We start from the raw sequence: 19,501 nt of genomic DNA on the forward strand, positions 1-19,501 counted from the left end.
GGCCTGTGCTGTGAGAAGTGGCGTATGCTTGACTGATCGGAGTGAATTGCCATCGGGAGGTGAATCCGAGCCTGGCACGATCGGATCCGGCATAAACCTGACATGTGCACTCCCCAAAAGGGATCCTGGCTAGCTACAAGCTTGTGGGAGCTGCCTTCATCTCCCCGGCAGAGGCAAGGCAGTGTCTGGCAGGTGCAAGGGGCGCTGTCTCAAGGGCCCGCCAGGGGGCGCCCGCCAGGCCCGGCTCCGCCCCCGGCCCTGCCCAGCGCGTGGCTGAGGGGCGGTGCGAGCCGGCTGCGGGCGCAAGATGGCGGCGCCGTTGGGCCTGGCGAGGCGGTTGCTGGTGCCCGTAAGGCTCCCGGAGCGCGGTGAGTGCGGGGGTCAGCGACCTGCTCCTGCCCCTGACCTTGAGGCTTTCCCGGGGATTTGAGGGCAGCGGGGGGAGGGTCTCCAGCGCGGGGTTCAGGCAGCTCCCCTGCTTGTTCCCCGCCTGCCCCTGCCTCCCGTCTGCTCAGGGGAGGACGGGGCCCTGCGGGGGGTCGTATCGCAGATGGTCGGAAATGGGGCTTGGACGGGACTGGGGGAGGTGTCTCCCAACCCCCTGGGTGGCTACCCAAAAGTGGGCCGCAAGAATATAGGAAAGGGTTGAGAACAGACTTGAAAAATGGAGTGACAGGCTTGAAAAAATGGGTTCTCCTTTCAAGGGGGAAAAGTGGGAAACTGGGGCTTTTTCTCTTGCAGGCAAGGTTCGAATGACACTTTTGACTGGGGGTGAAGGGAGTTGCAAAAATAATTAAACTGGTTTCGACCGGACACCTCCCTCCAGGTTCTGATTTTCAAATGTTATGGGGGGGGCTCACAGCTCACATGGGGCTGCTCAGTCCCCTTGAGCTCCCCCATAATTCGCACCCTGGTTGTAGGCTGTCAGAGTTGCAGCCTGTGAGGGGCCCTTCATGCCCCACACACCCACCCCCTGCCTCACATACTTGGGGGCAGCAGGTTGGGAGTGAGCACTGGCCATTAATGTTTACAAATGGGTCCTAGTTCAAAAAAGGTTGAGGGCCACTGATCTACTGTAACCCCCTGCTCAAAGCAGCGCTATCCCCACCAATATCATCCCACCCAAGGTTTTGTCTACGTGGGTCTTTGCAGATTTAGTCAGCCTATAATATGATCTTTGCTGATTTAGTTGGTGAAAGGCCAATAGGGGAGCGCCGTTTAGAACAGGAATGTGGTTTATCTGAGAGGCCTTCTGGTTAGGGACAGCTACCTTGAAAGGACAGTTCGTATGAACTTGATGGAAGCTGCACCCATCTGATATTCCTGTGTTTTTAGCATGGAAGCGTTCTGCCTTCATTGTAACCAAGCAGCACGATAATGGACCCCAGTGGGTAAAAGTTGCAGTGACCTTGGGCGCAGCTGCAGCCCTGTGGCGCCTAGTAAGTATTGTGACTTTTGTGCCAATATATATGTAACTGTTTACTTAGTGACAGTAAGATCCTGGATCTCTGTGGTACAGCTGACCGACGCACAGGGCGACAGAAAGATTAAAGAAGTGCATGCAGATTAGGTCTGTTCCTGCCAAGCCCCTGTGTTGAATTATTTGAAAAGCTAGAGATGCGTGATGCTCCCCTTTGCTACAAGCTTTTGAGACAACAGTTACATGCCGAAGGATTAATTGCCCACTGATATGTCAGCTTATTTTCTAGACTAGGGTTGGGTGGGCATAAGGGAAAGCTTAACACTACTTTTTTTTGATGTAAAAACTAGACATGTGGCTGGACATATTCAGAGAAAAGTCATTTTATTTTTGAACGTTTCAAACTTCTAATCAGTGATCAAGCCTCCATTGTACCAGGCAGTGCGTAACTTTTTAAAATGTTCCCTGCTTCCAGGAGCTCTGTACCTAAGACAGCAGTCAGCTACATTTTTCTGGCAGGAGGCTGGAATTACCAGCTTGGGTTCTTTGCCAGCCAGCACTTATGACCCTTTCATCGTTGCCATCACTACTTCTCCTGGCTGTGGTGTGGTGCTGTGTTGCCCGTTTATCCATTGATGCTGCCAAGTCCCTTAGCTCTTGGTTGGAGTCAGTGGCTTTATGGGCTGGATCCGGCCTGCAGCTGTTAGTTGCCACCCCCAGGCCTAAGATAATGATGGCACACTGCTACTGCATCCTCTCAGTCTGCTGTAAAGAGAACATGGTATACAGAATAAACAGCATAGGAATAATGTAGGTCAGGGTTTCTCAACCTACTAAGTAGCAAGTACCCCTTAACTTATGAAAATGTTAATAAGTACCCCAACACCCAATTTTCCAGGGGATTTTATATTTACAGACTAATGTGTGCTGTATGGTGGAAGAAGGGCTGCATATATAAAGCTGTGATATGACAGATGTCTGATTTGGTGTGGGTAGGGATTCTGCCTTTTACATCAGGGGTGCTCAAGAATGTACCTGGGCTAGAGGTGATATTGGCCAAAGCTAGGAGGGCTGAATCCAGTGTTGCGCAAAGAGTAGCACACCAAATTATTGTTGGGGAATTTAAAGTGCCGCGCAATGCGTGGCGTGCCAAATTTATTGCCATAGTTTTGAGAGGAGGAAGGGGTGAGAGAGAGAGGAAAAGAAGGCGAGAGAGAGAGACAGACCAACAAGGATATATATATAGTGCGGGGGGGAGAGAGAGAGAGAGGGAGAGAGAGAACAGGTAGCAGGCAGGTGGTGTTGGCTACTTCTTGGGCCACTGTAGCAGGGGTTGGGGTGATGAGGAGAAGCAGAGGCCCGCAGTGCAGAGAGGTAAGTCTGTAGGGCTGGGGTTGGCACCCCCCCCCCCGGAGCATGTGTGCCTCTGCTGCAGCTGCCCTGGAAGCAGCTGACACCACCTGCCTGCACCACAATTACAGTTGCTACCTGGCCTCTCTCTCTCCCCTCTCCTTGTTTCATAGTTAGTAGGGTCGGAAGGGACCTGAGCAGATCATCAAGTCCGACTCCCCTGCCATGGCAGGAAAGAGTACTGGGGTCAAACGACCCCAGCAGGATGATTGTCTAGCCTCCTCTTAAAGACGCCTGAGTTAGGAGCCAGCACCACTTCACTTAGAAGTTGGTTCCAGATCCTAGCCGCCCTGACAGTGAAGTAGCGCCTCCTGATATCTAACCTAAACCTACCCTCTGCCAGCTTGTGACCGTTATTTCTAGTTACTCCTGGTAGTGCTCGGGGGAACAGGGACTCCCCCAGTGCCTGCTGGTCCCCCGTGACTAGTTTGTAAACAGCCACTAGATCCCCTGTCAGCCTTCTCTTGTGGAGGCTGAATAGGTTCAGATCCCATAGCCTTTCCTCATAGGGCCTCCCTGCTGCCCCTTGATCATGCAAGCGGCCCTCCTCTGGACCCTCTCCATGTTGTCCACATCCCTCTTGAAGTGCGGTGCCCAGAACTGGACACAGTACTCCAGCCTCGGCCTGACCAGTGCCGCATAGAGGGGGAGTATCACCTTGGACCTGCTTGAGATGCATCTGTGGATGCATGACAAGGTGTGTTTGGTCTTTCTGACTGCATCCCCACACTTCCGGCCCTTGTTCATCTTGGCATCAATGATGACTCCAAGATCCTTTTCTGCCTCTGCACTGATGAGAAGGGAGTTCCCCAGCCTGCAGGTCTGGTGCTGGTTCTTCCTCCCCAGGTGCATCACCTTGCATTTGTCAATGTTGAATCCCATCCTAGTCTTGTCCGCCCACCCCTGTAACCTGTCTAGGTCCAATTGTAGCCTATTCCTTCCTTCTAACGTGCCCACATCTCCCCCCACATCTTAGTGTCATCAGCAAATTCGAACAAGGTGCTTTTTACCCCCTCGTCCAAGTCACTGATGAAGAAATGTTGAATAATGTGGGCCTGAGGACCGAGCCTTGCGGAACCCCACTGCCCACATCCCTCCAGGTTGAAAATGGCCCATCCACCACTACTCTCTGGGTGCGGCCCTCCAGCCAGTTGGCGACCCATTTGACTGTGTAAGTTTCGACACCACAGTCCCCCAGTTTTTTAATAAGAACAGGGTAAGTGACAGTGTCGGAGTCTTTCCGGACTTTTGGAAGGCCTATGTCCACTACTACCTCTGCATTTAAGGATTTGGTAACCTGGTCGTAGAAGGCCACTAGGTTGGTCTGACAGGACCTGCCGCTAATGAACCCATGTTGGTTGCCCCTAAACATAATCTCCCCTGCTGGCCACTCATGGACATGTACCAGAATAATTCTCTCAAAACGCTTACCCAGGATCGAGCTAAGACTAACTGGCCTATAGTTCTCTGGGTCTTCCTTCCTCCCTTTTTTGAAGATGGGAACCACATTGGTCTTCTTCCAGTCCTCTGGCACCACACCAGAGCACCACAAGTGCTTGTTAAGCTGTGCCAGGGGTCCTGCAATGACCTCAGCTAATTCCCTTGGCACTCTGGGGTGGAGATTGGATGCATTTAAATCAGCTCGTTCAGACTGAGAGGAAGAGAGGGTTAGGGATGGGCTCTGGGCAGCTGCATCAGGCTCCACAGCCCTGGCATCAGTTCTGTGCTGGCGGTAACTGCATTCACGCCTCAGAGCAGAGCATGGGGATAAACCTGCTCTCTGCTTTGAGGTGCACATGCAGTCACCAGCATGGAGCTGATGCTGGGGCTGTGGAGCCCGGTACAGCTGTTTGCAGCCTGACTGCTGCCTGCTGCAGCTGCCCCAGAGCCCAGGCTTTCTACAAGCAGGGTAGTGGCAGCACAGGGCTCTTCCCCATGTTCAGGGGCAGCGGCACTGGTGGGGGGAAGGAAGCAGCCCCCCTCCCATCACTGCAGCCTGCCCCGAGTGCTGGGAAAAGCCCAGTGCCTCCGTCAGCCCCCCTGCCCGCAGTGAACTGGGCTTTGGGTGGGCTGGGTCATGGGGATAATCCCCACAGTGCAGGAGGGAGCAGGGCAGCGCACTCTGGGGTTCCTGGTCTGCCCCAAAGATCAGACAGGATAACAAAGGAAAGAAAACTTACCTGCCTGTTGGTGGGGAATGCGCAGGTATCCATGTGTCCGCCCTCCCCCTCCTGCAGCAGCCTTTGGCCGGCTTGGGGGTGGGGACGAGTGGCTGGACATGAACACGGAGGCAGCAGGGGGAATGGCAGTGCCCCTTGCTGTGGGGGTTCTCTGTGGCTGTGTACCCCCTGCCTGCGTCTTGCATACCCCCAGGGGTACGCATACCACAGGTTGAGAAAATATGGTGTAGGCCAATCCATCATGGCAACTGCTTTTTCCATCTAGTTTAGTATCCTGCCTGTTAGTGACCAGCAGTGTACAGTTGTGGAATAATCTGCCCTTCTAGAAAGTCCCCTCCTATAGTTAGACAGTGGCTTGTGTTCTGAAGCTTGATAGTTGCATCTGCTCAAAAATTGTAGTTCATCTTGTTTTACTATAAGAACTCGGGCCCTAGTTCGCTGCTTGCCTGCATGGCCTTGTATAACCTACAATGTCATCTAACAGCTCTTCGTGATACGCAAGAGGGATTTGAAGGAATATGAAAGACGACAAAAAGCACTAACCGAAACATGTACAGACACTCAGAGTGAGTATACAAATGTAGACTAATATATTTAACTGAAACCCTGGAATCTTGCAAGGTGCCTTGTAGCTTTCATTCACAGTCAATAGTGTGGGAATTGGTAGTTTTGTCCTTTCCTCCTTTTTTTTTTTTTTTTCCTGTTCCCTAGCTGCTTCAGTCCTGCTATTGTCCTTTATTCTGTTACTGATTTTAAAGCCAGTAACTTTTTGACGACAAAATAGGAGACTAGCAGTTCATTGGTATGTCAAATTGCTTATCATACCCAACTCATTGTTTCTCTTTTAGGCCATAAGCCCCTAAAATGTAAATGTTCTTTTCTTTTTTTATGTTTGTACAGTGCAGAAATAAGTATGATCTTGTAAGTAAAAGATGATAGTATTTAAGGAATAAAATAGCATAATAAAAGAAGAATTCAACTTGTTGGATGATCAGGACCATAATAAAAGTCAGTATATTCTTCAGTGAATAGTCTCACATTTTATAATGTTGTACTTTGTTGACATAGATTTCATAGATGTCTAGAGTTGGAAGAGATCATCGGGTCCTACCCCCTGCTTCAGGCAGAAAAGAGTGCTGAGGTTAAGTAACCCCAGCCAGATACCTGTCTAATCCCCTCTTGAGCACTTCCAGGATTGGGGAAAGTACCCACCTCCCTTGGAAACCCATTCCATATTTTGGCAACTCTTACCGTAAAGAATTTCTTCCTTATGTCCAATCTAAATCTGCTTTCCTTCAGTTTGTGGCCATTATTTCTGGTAACCCTGAGGGGTGCCCTGGTAAACAGTGTCCCGTTTCCTGTTGCGCTCCCCTGATGAGTTTGTAGGCAGGCACAAGATCGCCTCTCAGCCTTCTCTTGCCGAGGCTGAAGAGATTCAGATCTCTCAGTCTGTCTTCATAGGGTGTTACCTGCAGGCCCTCAACCATGTGAGTAGCCCTTCTCTGAACCCTCTCCAGGCTATCCACATCTCCCTTGAAGTGTGGCACCCAAAACTTGACGCAGTACTCCATCTGCAGCCTCACCAATTCCGCACAGAGGGGAATTATCACTTCCCTAGACCTGCTCGTGATACACTTGCTGACACAAGAGAGAATGCGGTTAGCCTTGCTTATTAGCTCATTACAGTAGCAATTTATGTTCATTTTTGCATCAACCAGGACTCCGAGATCCCTTTTCACTGTTGTGGTACTCAGAATGGAACCCCCCCCCCCCCAGTCTGTAGGTGTGTTGGAGATTCTTTTTTCCCAGGTGCAACGCGTTGCATTTATCCTCGTTGAATTGCATCCTGTTTTGTTCTGCCCACTTCCTCAGTCTGTCCAAATCTGCCTGAATTCGCTCCCTGCCCTCCATTGTGTTTTACTATGCCCCATAGTTTAGTGTCATCTACGAATTTGGACAAGGTGCTTTCAACACCTTCATCCAAATCGCTGATGAAGAAATTAAACAGTACTGGTCCAAGGACAGAACCTTGGGGGACACCACTGTCTACATCCCTCCATGGAGAAACCGCCCTATCCACCACCACCACGCTCTAGGTGCATCCCATAAACCCATTACTCACCCACCTTACTGTGAAAGAATCCCTATCACAGCTACTCAGTTTATGTGTAAGAATTGGGTATGACACTGTGTCAAAAGCCTCTTTAAAATTCAGGTAAACAATATCTACTTGCTCCCCTGCATCTAAGCACTTTGAAACCTGGTCATAAAAAGAGACCAGGTTAGTCAGGCAGGATCTGCCTGCTATAAACCCATGCTGGTTGCCCCTCACCATTGTGCTACCCGCTGGCTCCCTGCGAATATGATCCTTAATGGTTTTTTCTAAGGTCCTGCTGAGAATAGAGGTGAGGCTAACTGGCCTATAATTACCTGGGTCCTCCTTCCTCCCCTTCTTGAAGATAGGGACCATGGCCCTTTTCCATTCCTTTGGGACCTGTCCCAAGTGCCACAAGCGCTCAAACAGCTGCGCCAGTGGTTCTGCTATGTCATTGGCCAATTTCTTTAGTACGCTATGTGGGTATTTAAGTGCCCCTTCATTAGGTCAGTGCTAACCATTGGTGGATTGGTACAACTCTCACTCCAGACTGTAGACTCATTGGGAGGTCCATTTGTATCTGTGTCCAGGAAAACAAGCAAAGAAATTATTTAAGAACTCTGTTTCTTCCATCCTATCAGTTATGAGTTGCCCTAATCCATTCTGTAGTGGCCCTATCTTACCCTGCACCTTCTTCCTGCTCTCTATGTACTTAAAGAAGGACTTCTTGTTATCCTTAATCCTTGTTGCCAACTTGAGTTCTGTATCTGCTTTGGCCTTTCTCACTGCTTCCCTACAAGCATAAGCCAAGTAGGTATACTCTTCCTTGGTGGCTGCCCCTGCTTACACAGCTTGTAGACCTCTTTTTTCCTCTGAAGGCTTCCCTGGATTTTCCTGCTCAGCCAAGAAAGTTGGTTCTTTTGCCACCCTTTGCATGTACTGGCATAGCGTCCCTCTGTGCCTGTAGGATCAGTCGCTTGAGGAACTCCCACCCTTCTTGGACCCCCACCTCAGATGTGATTGCCCCTCAGGCCCACCCTAACCAATCTCCTGAGCTCATTGAAGTGCTAGACTTCTGGAAGGCCAGCTAATGCCCTACTATTTGTCTTTCCCACCTTACACTGGATAGTGAATCCTATCAACTGGTGGTCATTATCCCCTAGATTACCTTGTACTTGTAGCTCCCCTACCAAGTCGTCTCCTGAGGCCAGCACCAAGTCAAGTAAGGCATCTCTCCTAGTGGGACTGCATACTTCTTGTGTTAGATGCAGGTCCTGTATGCAGGTTAAGAACCTATGTGAACGGGCAGACCTAGCCAACTGCTCCTCCCAGCAGATGTCCAGGTAATTTGGGTCACCCATAACAACTAGGTCTTTTGAGTATGATGCCCTTGAGAGCTGTTTTGAGAACTCTAGGTCTAACTCTTCCCCCTGGTGTGGGGGTCTGTAGTAGACCCCTACTACCAAGTCCCTTTCATCCATACCCCCTTGTAATCTGACTCATAGGACTCTGATTTGCCCATCCTCTGTCCCCATCTTTATTACAGAGGATGCATATTGTTCCCTAATATATAGAGCAATGCCCTCCTCCCCTCCCTGCCTTTTCCCCAGTCTGTCCTGCCTGTATAACCTGTAGCTTTCAATGCCCACTGCTCAGTCATGAGTAGGGTCCCACTAGGTTTCTATTAGACCAACCAGGTCGAGGTCTTTGTTTGTAAGCAGGAGGGCAAGTTCCTCCTGCTTGTTTCCCGCACTTCTAGCATTAGTATACAGACACCCAAGCCCCCCACGTGCCCCCTCCCCCCCTCAAGGGGAATTCTAAGAGCACCTATCGTGATTTTTAGTGGGCCTCTTAGTACTTACCTGGTCACTTCCAGCATGCAGTTCATGGCTTGTCCTACCTGGTCTTGTCCTGACCTCAACATCCCCGTCCCCCGATGACATTAGTTTAAAGCTCTACGTAGGAGGCCTGCTAATAGATAAGGGGGTCTGACATAGATAATACTGAAGCTAAATCTCAATGTGTGTGGACTTGATATGCCTTATAGGGCCATCAGAAGTGGTAATTTTCCCTTCTGCATGTTAAACATGACATTTTTTTTAAAGCTAGTGCAAAACATTTAACTTATGGGTTTATACTGGTTTATATGTAGCTTTACAAAAGCACTTTACTTGGGAAAAAAATCCTGTAATCTTATGGCCACTGTTTTTACTATAAACGCAATACAAAATATTTCATTGCAGTTATCTAATTAAATGTCTTTATGTTAATATTACATATGTTTTTCTTTCCTCTAGATTGCTAAATCATGAAGCATATCTTCAGTGGTTATAGTCAACATGACAATGAATAACTGTAAAAAAAAATATATATATATATCCAGATAACCATGTCTTTACCAGTCCACTCATTTATGTGCAGAACTGTGAAATAAATGGTAACATTTGAAGGATGTTTGTCAAGTGTGTTTTCTTGCCAGATTATTTTATTCTGAAGATCTGTGGAAAGGTTTCCTTGAATAGAATCAAAGCTACTGTTTTTATAATTTGGCGGTGGGGGTTGTTTGTTTAATAAGCTGTTCTTTTTATTTAACTTCATTACTCTGGAAGGTAGTTTATATTAAAAAATAAAACAAAATGAGTGTATTACAATGTTCCCCAGACTAGTATATTGAATTAATACACTGTTTTCCCCCTAGTTGTCTTTCTCACTAACCTTACAGAATAAACCATACATAGGCTTATGTCAATGTAAAGTCATGAAAGCAGTCTATGATAAAAGTTGTAATCTATTTAAAATGCTAAAATGTGATTTATTTTTTTTCAATGTGAAAAGCCAGAAATGCACAAAAGAGTTATTTTAATAAGTATAAACCTTATTTGAGATACCACCTAGTCTTTAGCTTGTCCCTTCTGGAGCTGCTGCCATTCATGTTATGCATTTATAGTTAAACTTGAAGTAGCTCCTAAAATACTTCTCTAACCATATCTGCTCTGCAAGACATTTTTGGGGTTAATTTTACTTGGAAAAATGTGCTTGAGACCTTCAGTTGAAAGGTACACAGTGGATTTTTAGGCCTCTTCAGCCGTTGATTTGGTTTGGCCGATATGTTTGGGAGGGGGTTTAGTAGCAGGGTGGGCAATGATAGACAAGTTCCATAAATGGTGTGTGGTGTCCCTTTTGAGAGTTACAAAGTAGGAATAAAGGTTAATTTTAGCCTCTTAAAGGTAGGTTAAAATCTGGCCTTCAGTGTAATAGTTCAGTTTTTGTACACCTACAGTTGCTAGTTCCTCTGATATGCAATCTTTATCCTCTGTGATAGAATGGTTCTTTTGAGACTTGCGGAAGCACAGTTCTGTGGGGAAAGTAAAACCTGTGATGACCTTATTTTAATATTTTGGAGACTGACTTAGCCTTCATCCTGAATCAACACTTCCAGTTAACACAGAGCTCTTACAAGTAAAAGTTAATAATGCAAAGAGAGCTACATTACTGAATGTTACTTCAAATCTAATTTCATCTCTAAAATTGGGTGTATGGAGCATCCAGGCAAGTCAGTATGCTCTCAAGTATATCTACAAGTGCAGTTTGGCCTGTAGGATTTGTAGCTGTTCTAGAAGACGCACAGATAAAGCAATAAAACTTGTAATCAGACAGAAGCTGCTGCAGTACTATTCTTCCAAATGATCTCAGTAATAAAATGCTGAGGTTGTACAGCCAGAGGTAGTTCCTCTAATTCTTGCATTCCAGCGTAACTGTTTTTAGTATTTCAAACTTGGAAAAGATGGATGAGAGAAACCTCTGGAATCCCAACAGCCAGGGTGCAAATTCAAAGTTAGGTGGGTTTTCTGGAACTAAATTTCCACTATCCTCTCATTCTGCCTGTCAGTTTTCATTCTGTTGATGGCTTTGACATCCATCCTTTCTGTGGTCATTCACTTTATAATAGGAAAAAGGAGACGACTGCAGAATTCTGACCCTGATATTCAGCTGGCTGTGCATTGTCATAGCTAACAAATCTTTGCCCTTTCCCCTCTCTTATTAATTGGCAGGTTTTAACATAAAAGGGTTGACTTCTTTGTTTGTACTAAGGCCTTGCCTGAATGGGGGAAATTCACCTGCTTAGCTGTTTTGCTATTACTACTAGTATTACTTATTTTTATGTTAGCCTTTCTGAAATTACTTCCCTGTAGATAGGTTGTTACAGAACAAAAGTGACTTTTGGTAAAATTGCTATTTCAGATAAACCTACTTTTACTCCAGAACATTCCTGTCATTACAGAATTATTCCAGAATCTTTTTAGCACCTGTGGATTTCACAGTATCCAGTCTATGTGGAAATCGTAATAAGGCCCAATTTGCATGAACTGTTTCAAAGTACGCTAGGCAGATGAGGTTCTTTGGGTAAATCCAGTATCTTTTATTAGACCACCTAATAATTAGTTGGTTTAATAAAAGGTCTTGGATTTACCCAAAGAACTTGTCTGCCTATATCTTTAGACCAATATGGCTACAACCTATACCCATCAAAGTACACTTAGGTTCAAGTTAATTTGGTATACTATCTATCTAATTCAGTCTGCACGCATTAATGGCCTCATGGCTAATTTCTGTTAAATGTCTTAGAAGAAATATTGCAAAAGTTATTGCTAAGGGTTCAGTGATTTTTTTTTTTTTTTTTTTTTTTAAGGGAGCAGTTTATGTACTGTACCCTGAATTTCATTTGGCCTTGCTGACTTAAACATGCATCCCCTCTAAATACTCTATCACCTTTTACCTCTTTAACCTGTTCTTTTTGTACTTTGGCCTACATTTTCATCTCCTTGTTAAATCAGTTTTAGTATCTGGTCACAACTTAGCTTTTTAAGTTAGGACTGAAGCAAAAAAGGCATAGAATACTACAGCCTTCTCTGCATCATCTGTTGTTCTCTCTCCTTTTCTTTTTTAGCACGCATTTTGGTATCTTTCTTTTCTAATGTACGCTCCCCTCTTGTTGCTGCCTGTTATGTTTTTTGCTACTTGGAATTCATTTTGTGCCTTGGCGTTTCAGGTTTTTATCCTTCATACTTGTATGTTTCCATTTCAATTCCTTTTTAAATTTTTAGGTCATTGAAGAGCTTGTGATGCAGCCCTAACAGTCTCTTGCTATGCTTCCTGATTTAGTTTCACATAGAGCTAGGTTGCTGTTGTGCCTCTTAATAGTCTCAGTAATTGCCAGTTTCTCTGCACTCCTTAATCTGTGGGATGATCTTACCAATTTCCTGAATTTAAAGTCTGCTTTTTGCAAATTCATTTTTTTTTCTGCTGCTCTCCTTGATTTTCCCTTCCCCATATACTTGCTTTTCCATAAAAGCAGTGAACTCTGATCATTTCATGATAGCAGCTTTTGCTATAATTACCTTCCACCTGTGGATTTTCAGTCAATTCCTCCTTATTTGTCAGAACCAAATCTAAAACAGCTGATTTCTTAGTAACTTTCTTCACCTTTGAAAACAGCAAATTGTCCCAAACACATTCCATATCTTTGACTTACTGTGTGTGTGGTGGTGTGTTGTTTTGGTTTGTTTTCCCCTGACACACGATCTAAGTTCCCTGTTACAACTGGGTCCCCTACTATGGACACTCATGACTACTCAGTCTCATCTAGTACCTTTTGTCAACTAGTGATCTATATTCCATCTCCCATGACATTATCTGAGGGAGGGCAGAAAAGGAAGAGGAAGAACAAAGTAAAATCCCACCATGTCTCATATCAGTTGCATCATGATTTCAGTTGTGATTTTCAGCTTTCCCATAGTTTTGACATCTCATATTCAGCAGGTTGCCTGGTTGTTTTCATTTGTTGTAGTGTCCCATTTCCCACTGGGATTCTAGTAGATTATTGTTATTTGGACTCTTATCATCATTCCATTTAAACCTACTTTAAAGCCCTCAGTGTTTGTATGGTTTGCACGTCTGTGTCCAGAGTTACTCCTCCCCTCTTATGAGTAAATTATAGTAAAATGTACCGAGAGACTAGTTTCAGGGATGTAGCTGGTAGCTGTGTTGGTCTTAGACAAAAAATGCAAAACAACTATTTGTTCAGAGATGGTACCTTTTATTAGACCACTTAAGAAATTGCAAGAAGGAATGATCTTCTTCTGCAAGCTTTCAGGCACATGCAACCTTCCTCAGGCTCAGGGAAAAGTGAGATTCAGCTCACTGAGCCTGTCCTACGTGTATATTGAAGGGCAAATGGCTACGTGTTTGCAGTGAAACACAGGAAACCAAGTTAGGCTGAAGACAAGTGGAAGGCAAGGTAGATTTACACCCTGTAGGCCGACCAACATACAGCATGGGCAATAGTGAAACATGCCTAGAGCCCAGCTCCTGTTACTATAAAGGAAATGAAAGGCAAATGCGCAGTAAGGTAGATTGCACTGTATAGATAAACGTGTGTGTGTGTTCTGCATCTGTGTATATCTGCATATGTACGTGTATCTGTGTGCGCATCTATATGTGCATGCGTATGTGTGCATAAACGTAACGTATGTATACACGCAAACATATATACCCGAGTACATCTACGTGCATATACATAAACACACATACATGCACACGCGCAGGCCGCTGAAGCCCCCATTCCCCTCACGCCCACCTTCAGCCCACTCGCAGCCCCACCCTGTGACGCAGGCCGTGGCGGGGGAGGTGCCGTGACGTAAACACGCCGTTGCGAAGCTCATTGGCTGGGGGCGCTAGCTCCGCCCCCTGCCCCTTAGTCGCTGCAGTTCCGCCGACCTTGCTGCTGGGTCGGAGCTGCTGTTGCTGTCTTCCTTCCTACGTCCGCGTGGGTCCGTGCAGAGCCCCCGGGAGATGCTGGCCACCCTCTTGGCCCGGGCGCCCGGCGCCCTCCGCGCGTCCGCCGCCCTCCTTGCGCGCGGTAAGGAACTGTGGCGGGGCAGCCGGGCCCAGGGCAAGTGAAGGTCACGGGTGGGGTGGCGGGGGGCAGCCCTGGGGCATGGAGGGGGTGGGGGAGGTGGGTACAGCCCAGCCCTGCTGCCACCCTGCGACTCACCTTACTGCCGTGGGGAGGGAGGAGAAGGAACAGGGAACGGGGAATATGCCCTTTGCTGCTGGGAGGGCCCCAGCGCAGCAGCTTCAGGCTCTGGAGCTTCACCTTTTGCTGGGAGGCTGCCCAGGTCATTCCTTCCAACCTTTGCCAGTTATTTTTCCTCCTAGAGCGCTGCACCGCTCACCTGTTAGAGCAAGGGTTGAGGTGTGGTTTGCTCACGAGAGCGGCTGTGTGCACATAGGCACTTCCTTGTTTTCAGTTGGACTGTGCTCCCTCAAGAAGGTCGGATCTGCGCAGCCTCTGTTCATCCTTGGGGGTTTTTAAGACCCGGGTAGACGATGCCTTGGCTGGAATGGTCTCATTGGAGATGATGTTGCTGTGAGCAGGAGGTGGCCTAGCCCTCCACAGGTTCCTTCCAACCTGAATTTTCTCTGATTCACATTCTCTGTTTTTGTGATCACGGTTTTCAAAATGAGCAACTTTCCCTGACTGCGGCAAGGCAGCCTCAGAGGAGAAATAGTCAGTACCATCTAAGGGCCTTTCAGGTGATCCTCTGAAACATGAATGACTGGTGTATCCCAAGACTGGGGGGGCAGGACATCATGGTGATGAGTGAGGACCTCCCACAGGTGTTGGTGGGGGTGGGGGTGGTGAGTGGCGGTCGCCTGCAGAAGCCAGCAGCATCCAATCTCAGGTGGGGCACTTGCCCCACCTGCCCTTCTCTGCCCCACACAGCACCTATGCTCTGAAATGTCAAAGACAGCTCTGATCACTGCAAATACCTTCAGATTCTACTGACTATTGCTAATCTGATGGCAGTTTAACACAAGTGATGCACAAGCCACACTAAAACGCAAGTGTGAGTCTTTGCTTATGCAACAAAGCAGCCATACTTCATCCATATTTATGCAGATGTTGAAGCATCTACTAGAGTTCCTCCATTTCAAAGAGTGTGAGCAGTATGTCATGAGACCAGTGCTGCTCAGCTAACAGGATAGTAATAGCTGGAGAAAGAGATAATTCTTACTGCTACTGGTTCTGTTTACAGCTGTTGAAACAACTGCAATGTACAAGAGGCAAGGATTTTTGTGGGCAATACCTTTCACTGATTCTACTTTTAAATTCAGATAAAAACTTTGAACTTACAGTGAAGTTGCTGAGAAGCTGGAGCTGTTACTGTTGCCCTAAATAGTCTCATCATAAATGTGCTGCAGAACTTGTTAATACCTAAGGAAAGTTCCTTGAGAGAGAGCATGTTCTTAGGGTAATTTTAACTTGGGATTATAATTTTAAAAAAATCATTAGGTTCCAAAAATGTGCATAGATGGGTCTTTCTCCCTTCCCCCCAACTTTGTCATGTAAAATAGAGTTCCTGTTAGCATTAAATCTAAGTGAGCAGCAAACAACTAGCATTAGACAAAAACAAATGCTACCCTGTCTCATAACAACTTAGGCCTCCTATCAGTAAGAAGAATTGTGCAATGCCTGCTTTTCCTCTATTTCCCTTCTTCCATATGCCTGAGAGAACAGACATTGTAAGTATATCCTGAAGGGTCAACAAATCCAGGTTTTTTAGGGCCAGGAATCAAAAGGCAAGGACCACTCTTGGAGGATACCCTGCCAGTAGCCTATTGTTTTAAAACTAGAGGGGCTCTAGTACCTTGGCTGTTCACAACCATAGCAGTCACATGGACAAGGGAGTTCTTTCATATAAGCAGGTCCTTAGGGCAATGTAGACTTAAAATGCCACATGAAAAATGATGGGCAGCCAGGGCAGCTCGCAAAGCACATACGTGAAACTTTCTAATACGATTATCTGCATATCCCACGTAGCTAGCCACCTTCCTCTATCATGCTTCTTCATGCTGAATCTTTCTCTTGCCTGATGACCCTGTTCATCATTTCCATATCAGTAAAATACGACAGTTCAAATTACATAATCATACTTTATTAGCACTTTATTTCAATGACTTTTACAGCACCTCTTCGCCAGATGTCATCCGGCAGCACTGCCGCTGGCCCTCTTCGATGGACTTCGGTTCTCTATGCAGCTTCCGGTATTTTTTCCGTTGGTGGCTTATATTATGTAAGTGCCTGGCTATCATGATGTAGCCCCTTCCCCTGAACAGTATAGCAGTATATAAGATGTAGTATAAAGCTTACTACATCTCATCCAGATGCTGTTGATATGTGAGCATGTAATCAAATGGAGACTGAAATATGGAAAAGGAACATCTAGACCCCTTGCCTTTCATCTCTGGGGAATAAAAGGATTTTTGAATTAACTGAATTTGCAGGGGTCTTACCTAGAGGAATCCCTGTCTTCCAAAATGTATGTGAAATCAGTAAAACTGCATGTTTCTCTTCAAGATTCTTAAAGGGGTTTTTTAATGTATGTCTTTCCTCTGTAGCAGAGCAGAAATGAGATAATGTGCAGGAGAGAAAGGCAAAACAGAAAAAGCTGTCTTCCTTTTCCCTTCCCACCACCCCTCTCCTTTAGTGTTAATAACACAATAGGTAAAGGATCAGGCCTATCTGAAGTTAAGGCAAGTCAATCTGAAGTTTGGGTTTAGAATTAGGAGGCTGTCCCTTGTGAACATACTTGTCTGAAGCACAGATATCAGTACTTTAATAATTTGGAGAAGTACCCAGATTTCAGAACTTTCTCTCACTGAATTGTTCATTATCTATTCCAACTTCTCCAGAGTCAGTCGCCTCCCTACTGTTACACATGTCACATTTTCATGTCTCCCCTGTTCCAATTGTCCCTTTCTGTTTTGTTTCCTTTACTGTGAGGCAGTTTCTACTGAACCACAAAGTGCTGCTTTCTTTCCTACCTCTCTCCACAAATCCACCTGTGAGGCAAATAGAATCAACTCACTGAGAGCAACTCAAAAGAGAGAATGTTATTACTGTCATTTTTTTTCATTCTCATACTTCAGGTATTTGGCTTATAACAATTTTTACTGCCTGATGAGGTGGTATGGTATTCAGTTGTAAAGTCATTTCCAAACCTTGCTTTTAATAATCTAAATGGGATCTTTCAGTGTAGGCAAGGGCACTTGTTTAAATATAAATTTGTTTAAGTGTAAATTTTGTGATTTAGTAAGTAGTAGAGATGTGGAAATAAGTGCAGGTGGTTTATTTCCAGGCTTACCGAATAGTCATGTCAAGCAAAGAGAGGTATAATGAACGGCTTCGTTATACTGAAGAAGCACGTGAAAGGGAGCTGAAGGCTTGGTCACAAACCAAAAGTAAGTTGAATTTTTTTCTTAAGTTTCTCCCTCCCCCCTCAGGTACACAAAGATCTGCAAATAATAGAGGATGTTTCAAGATTAGCTAGTCAGAATTCTACAATAGTGTGTGTCACTTCTCCACATGCAATAAGCAGAGCAAGTGAAAAGCAATTAATTTATTGATCCTATGATTTAAATAAATAGTTGTATTCTGCTGCTGTGTCACATTTCAGAGGGTTAGACTTCATGAGAAGGCAGTGAATCTCATAGCAGTCAAATACAATCTGTTTGAAAGGAAGCAGTTAACAGAAAAAACCAGTAATTGTTCATTGAGTGACAGCATGTGATGACTAAAAGCTTAATAGCATTTGACTGCATGCATATTGTTACACAAACCAGTTTTGTCATTTTTGTTTTTGTTGGGGGTAAGATTAACTTTATCCCAGTCAACATTTTGGCTTCAAGCCACATATTATCAAGGAGCCCAGTTGTAATGGAATTTCAGTCAGCTGCACTAAGAAAAATGTTTTTAAGTTTCAGAAATATTGGTACATAAAGCCTGTTTCATTTCTTGTCCACCACATTGTCTTGATCTTATAAGCAGATTATGGAGATGTGAACTATGTTATTTCAGGTTCACCATCACTTTTTTTCTTTTTAAATTATTATTAATTAACTAAGAGGTAAAATGGTGGTGATATTATAGCCCATTCTTTACAAAGAATGTAAAAAGAGACCCTTTATAAGGGCACTGGGTTGATCCATGTATATTGCCTCAATCGCTGTATCATATGGTTTCTGTTTACAAATAAAGACATGGCACTTAGCCACAAAAATAAATATATGGCGCTATCTAAAATTTGCAGATGTAACTGAACGTACACACCAAGAGTAGAGTCCTTGAGTAAGAACGTGCTGTCTTAAAAGTCACTTCTCAAAGTAGAGACTCCTTTTTTACAAGATTGATTTTTTTTTTCTTTTATAATTGTATTGAACTGCTGGAGGCTTTTTTCTTTGGAGAGTTGGGTGGGGCGGTGGGGGGAGAAGTTGCTGTTTGACTCATGTACTAGTTTAAACATTTTAACAGCATTTTTAAAAGAATGGTGAAATTAACTCTTTCCTGTTTTTAAACAGCTAGAAATGTTAAGGTTGTTTTCTTAACTTTCCCTTTTGAATGTTGAGAATAGTGTTTGAATAATTAAAAAAACAAAACAAAAAACCCCAAAACAGACCCTCAGAAAAACTAGGCCTTCTACAATTTAAGTTAATTTGATTTAATAAGTATATTGCTTCCTCTTCAGGACCTCTTAAATGAGTCCAGAAAAGATATGGCCTTTTATTGACATAGCCCTATGCAATGTGACATGGGAATGATCTTGGCGTTACTCTGTTCTGAAGTTATCTCCAAAGTGGTTAGGCAGTCTGCCTATGGCAAATTTAATGAAATACTTGCATATTATTTTTCTCTCTTTGGTATTACAAAGTGCTGAGGATACTGGCTCTGATCCAGCAAAGCACTTGAGCATATCCCCACTAAAGTAAATAGGTCGGTTTGCACCGTTAAAATGTTGCATGTATTCACAGGCTCTGTTAAGCTGGGGTCAGAGTATCAAGTATTGTGTAACATTGTAACTAACTCAAAAGCTATATTCTTCATTTTGCGATACCAGATAACCTCTGTCTTTATATTTCACAATGACCTGATATGATATGAGCATCCTGTTTTCCCTCTTTTGTTCATAGTTATTTGAAAATTCTTAACTAGTGATTTTTTTGCCCTTAATGAGTAAGCATATACCTAGAAACATGCCCTGTGTTTCTTTCAGGATCATACTCGTGCCTGAATGTCATTCTCAGAGTTTCTACTTTCAATTGAGCCTTTGGGCAACTTTAATCCCAATTTACAGTTGAATCAGCTCTAATATTTCTACCTTTTTGGACTTCTTTTAAACTTTCCTTCTTCCCACACCTCAAAAGTTCCTCCCCTTATATTCACTCAACTGGCTTATGCTTCCTTCTGTTACAGAATCCCCTAAATTACTTTTGCTTTCTTGAAAGCATTTACCTCTGCTCCCTATGCTCAGTGTAGTCCTTGTCATGTTCTGTCTG

At 44.9% G+C, this 19,501-nt stretch overlaps 2 protein-coding genes across 3 annotated transcripts in view; both read left to right on the top strand.

Moving 5' to 3' along the window:
- Positions 1-214: 214 nt before the first annotated feature.
- Positions 215-9,554, top strand: NDUFC1 (NADH:ubiquinone oxidoreductase subunit C1). The gene is made up of 4 exons (XM_090036532.1): positions 215-368; positions 1,336-1,439; positions 5,495-5,576; positions 9,403-9,554. The coding sequence occupies exons 1-4, from the start codon at positions 308-310 to the stop codon at positions 9,408-9,410; spliced, it is 255 nt and encodes an 84-aa protein (XP_089892658.1). The 5' UTR covers positions 215-307; the 3' UTR covers positions 9,411-9,554.
- A 4,285-nt stretch (positions 9,555-13,839) lies between these two features.
- LOC149870575 (uncharacterized) overlaps positions 13,840-19,501 on the top strand; it is a 42,466-nt gene continuing 36,804 nt past the window's right edge. For both annotated transcript variants that reach the window (XM_090036530.1, XM_090036531.1), the window contains exons 1-3: positions 13,840-14,024; positions 16,136-16,242; positions 17,308-17,410. In XM_090036530.1, coding sequence (XP_089892656.1) covers positions 13,958-14,024; positions 16,136-16,242; positions 17,308-17,410 — 277 coding nt within the window. In that variant the 5' untranslated portion in view covers positions 13,840-13,957. The remainder of the gene's footprint in view (positions 14,025-16,135; positions 16,243-17,307; positions 17,411-19,501) is intronic.

Source organism: Crocodylus siamensis, chromosome 2 (genome assembly GCF_052110815.1).
Source record: "Crocodylus siamensis isolate JL-2025a chromosome 2, ASM5211081v1, whole genome shotgun sequence".
Classification (NCBI taxonomy): domain Eukaryota; kingdom Metazoa; phylum Chordata; order Crocodylia; family Crocodylidae; genus Crocodylus; species Crocodylus siamensis.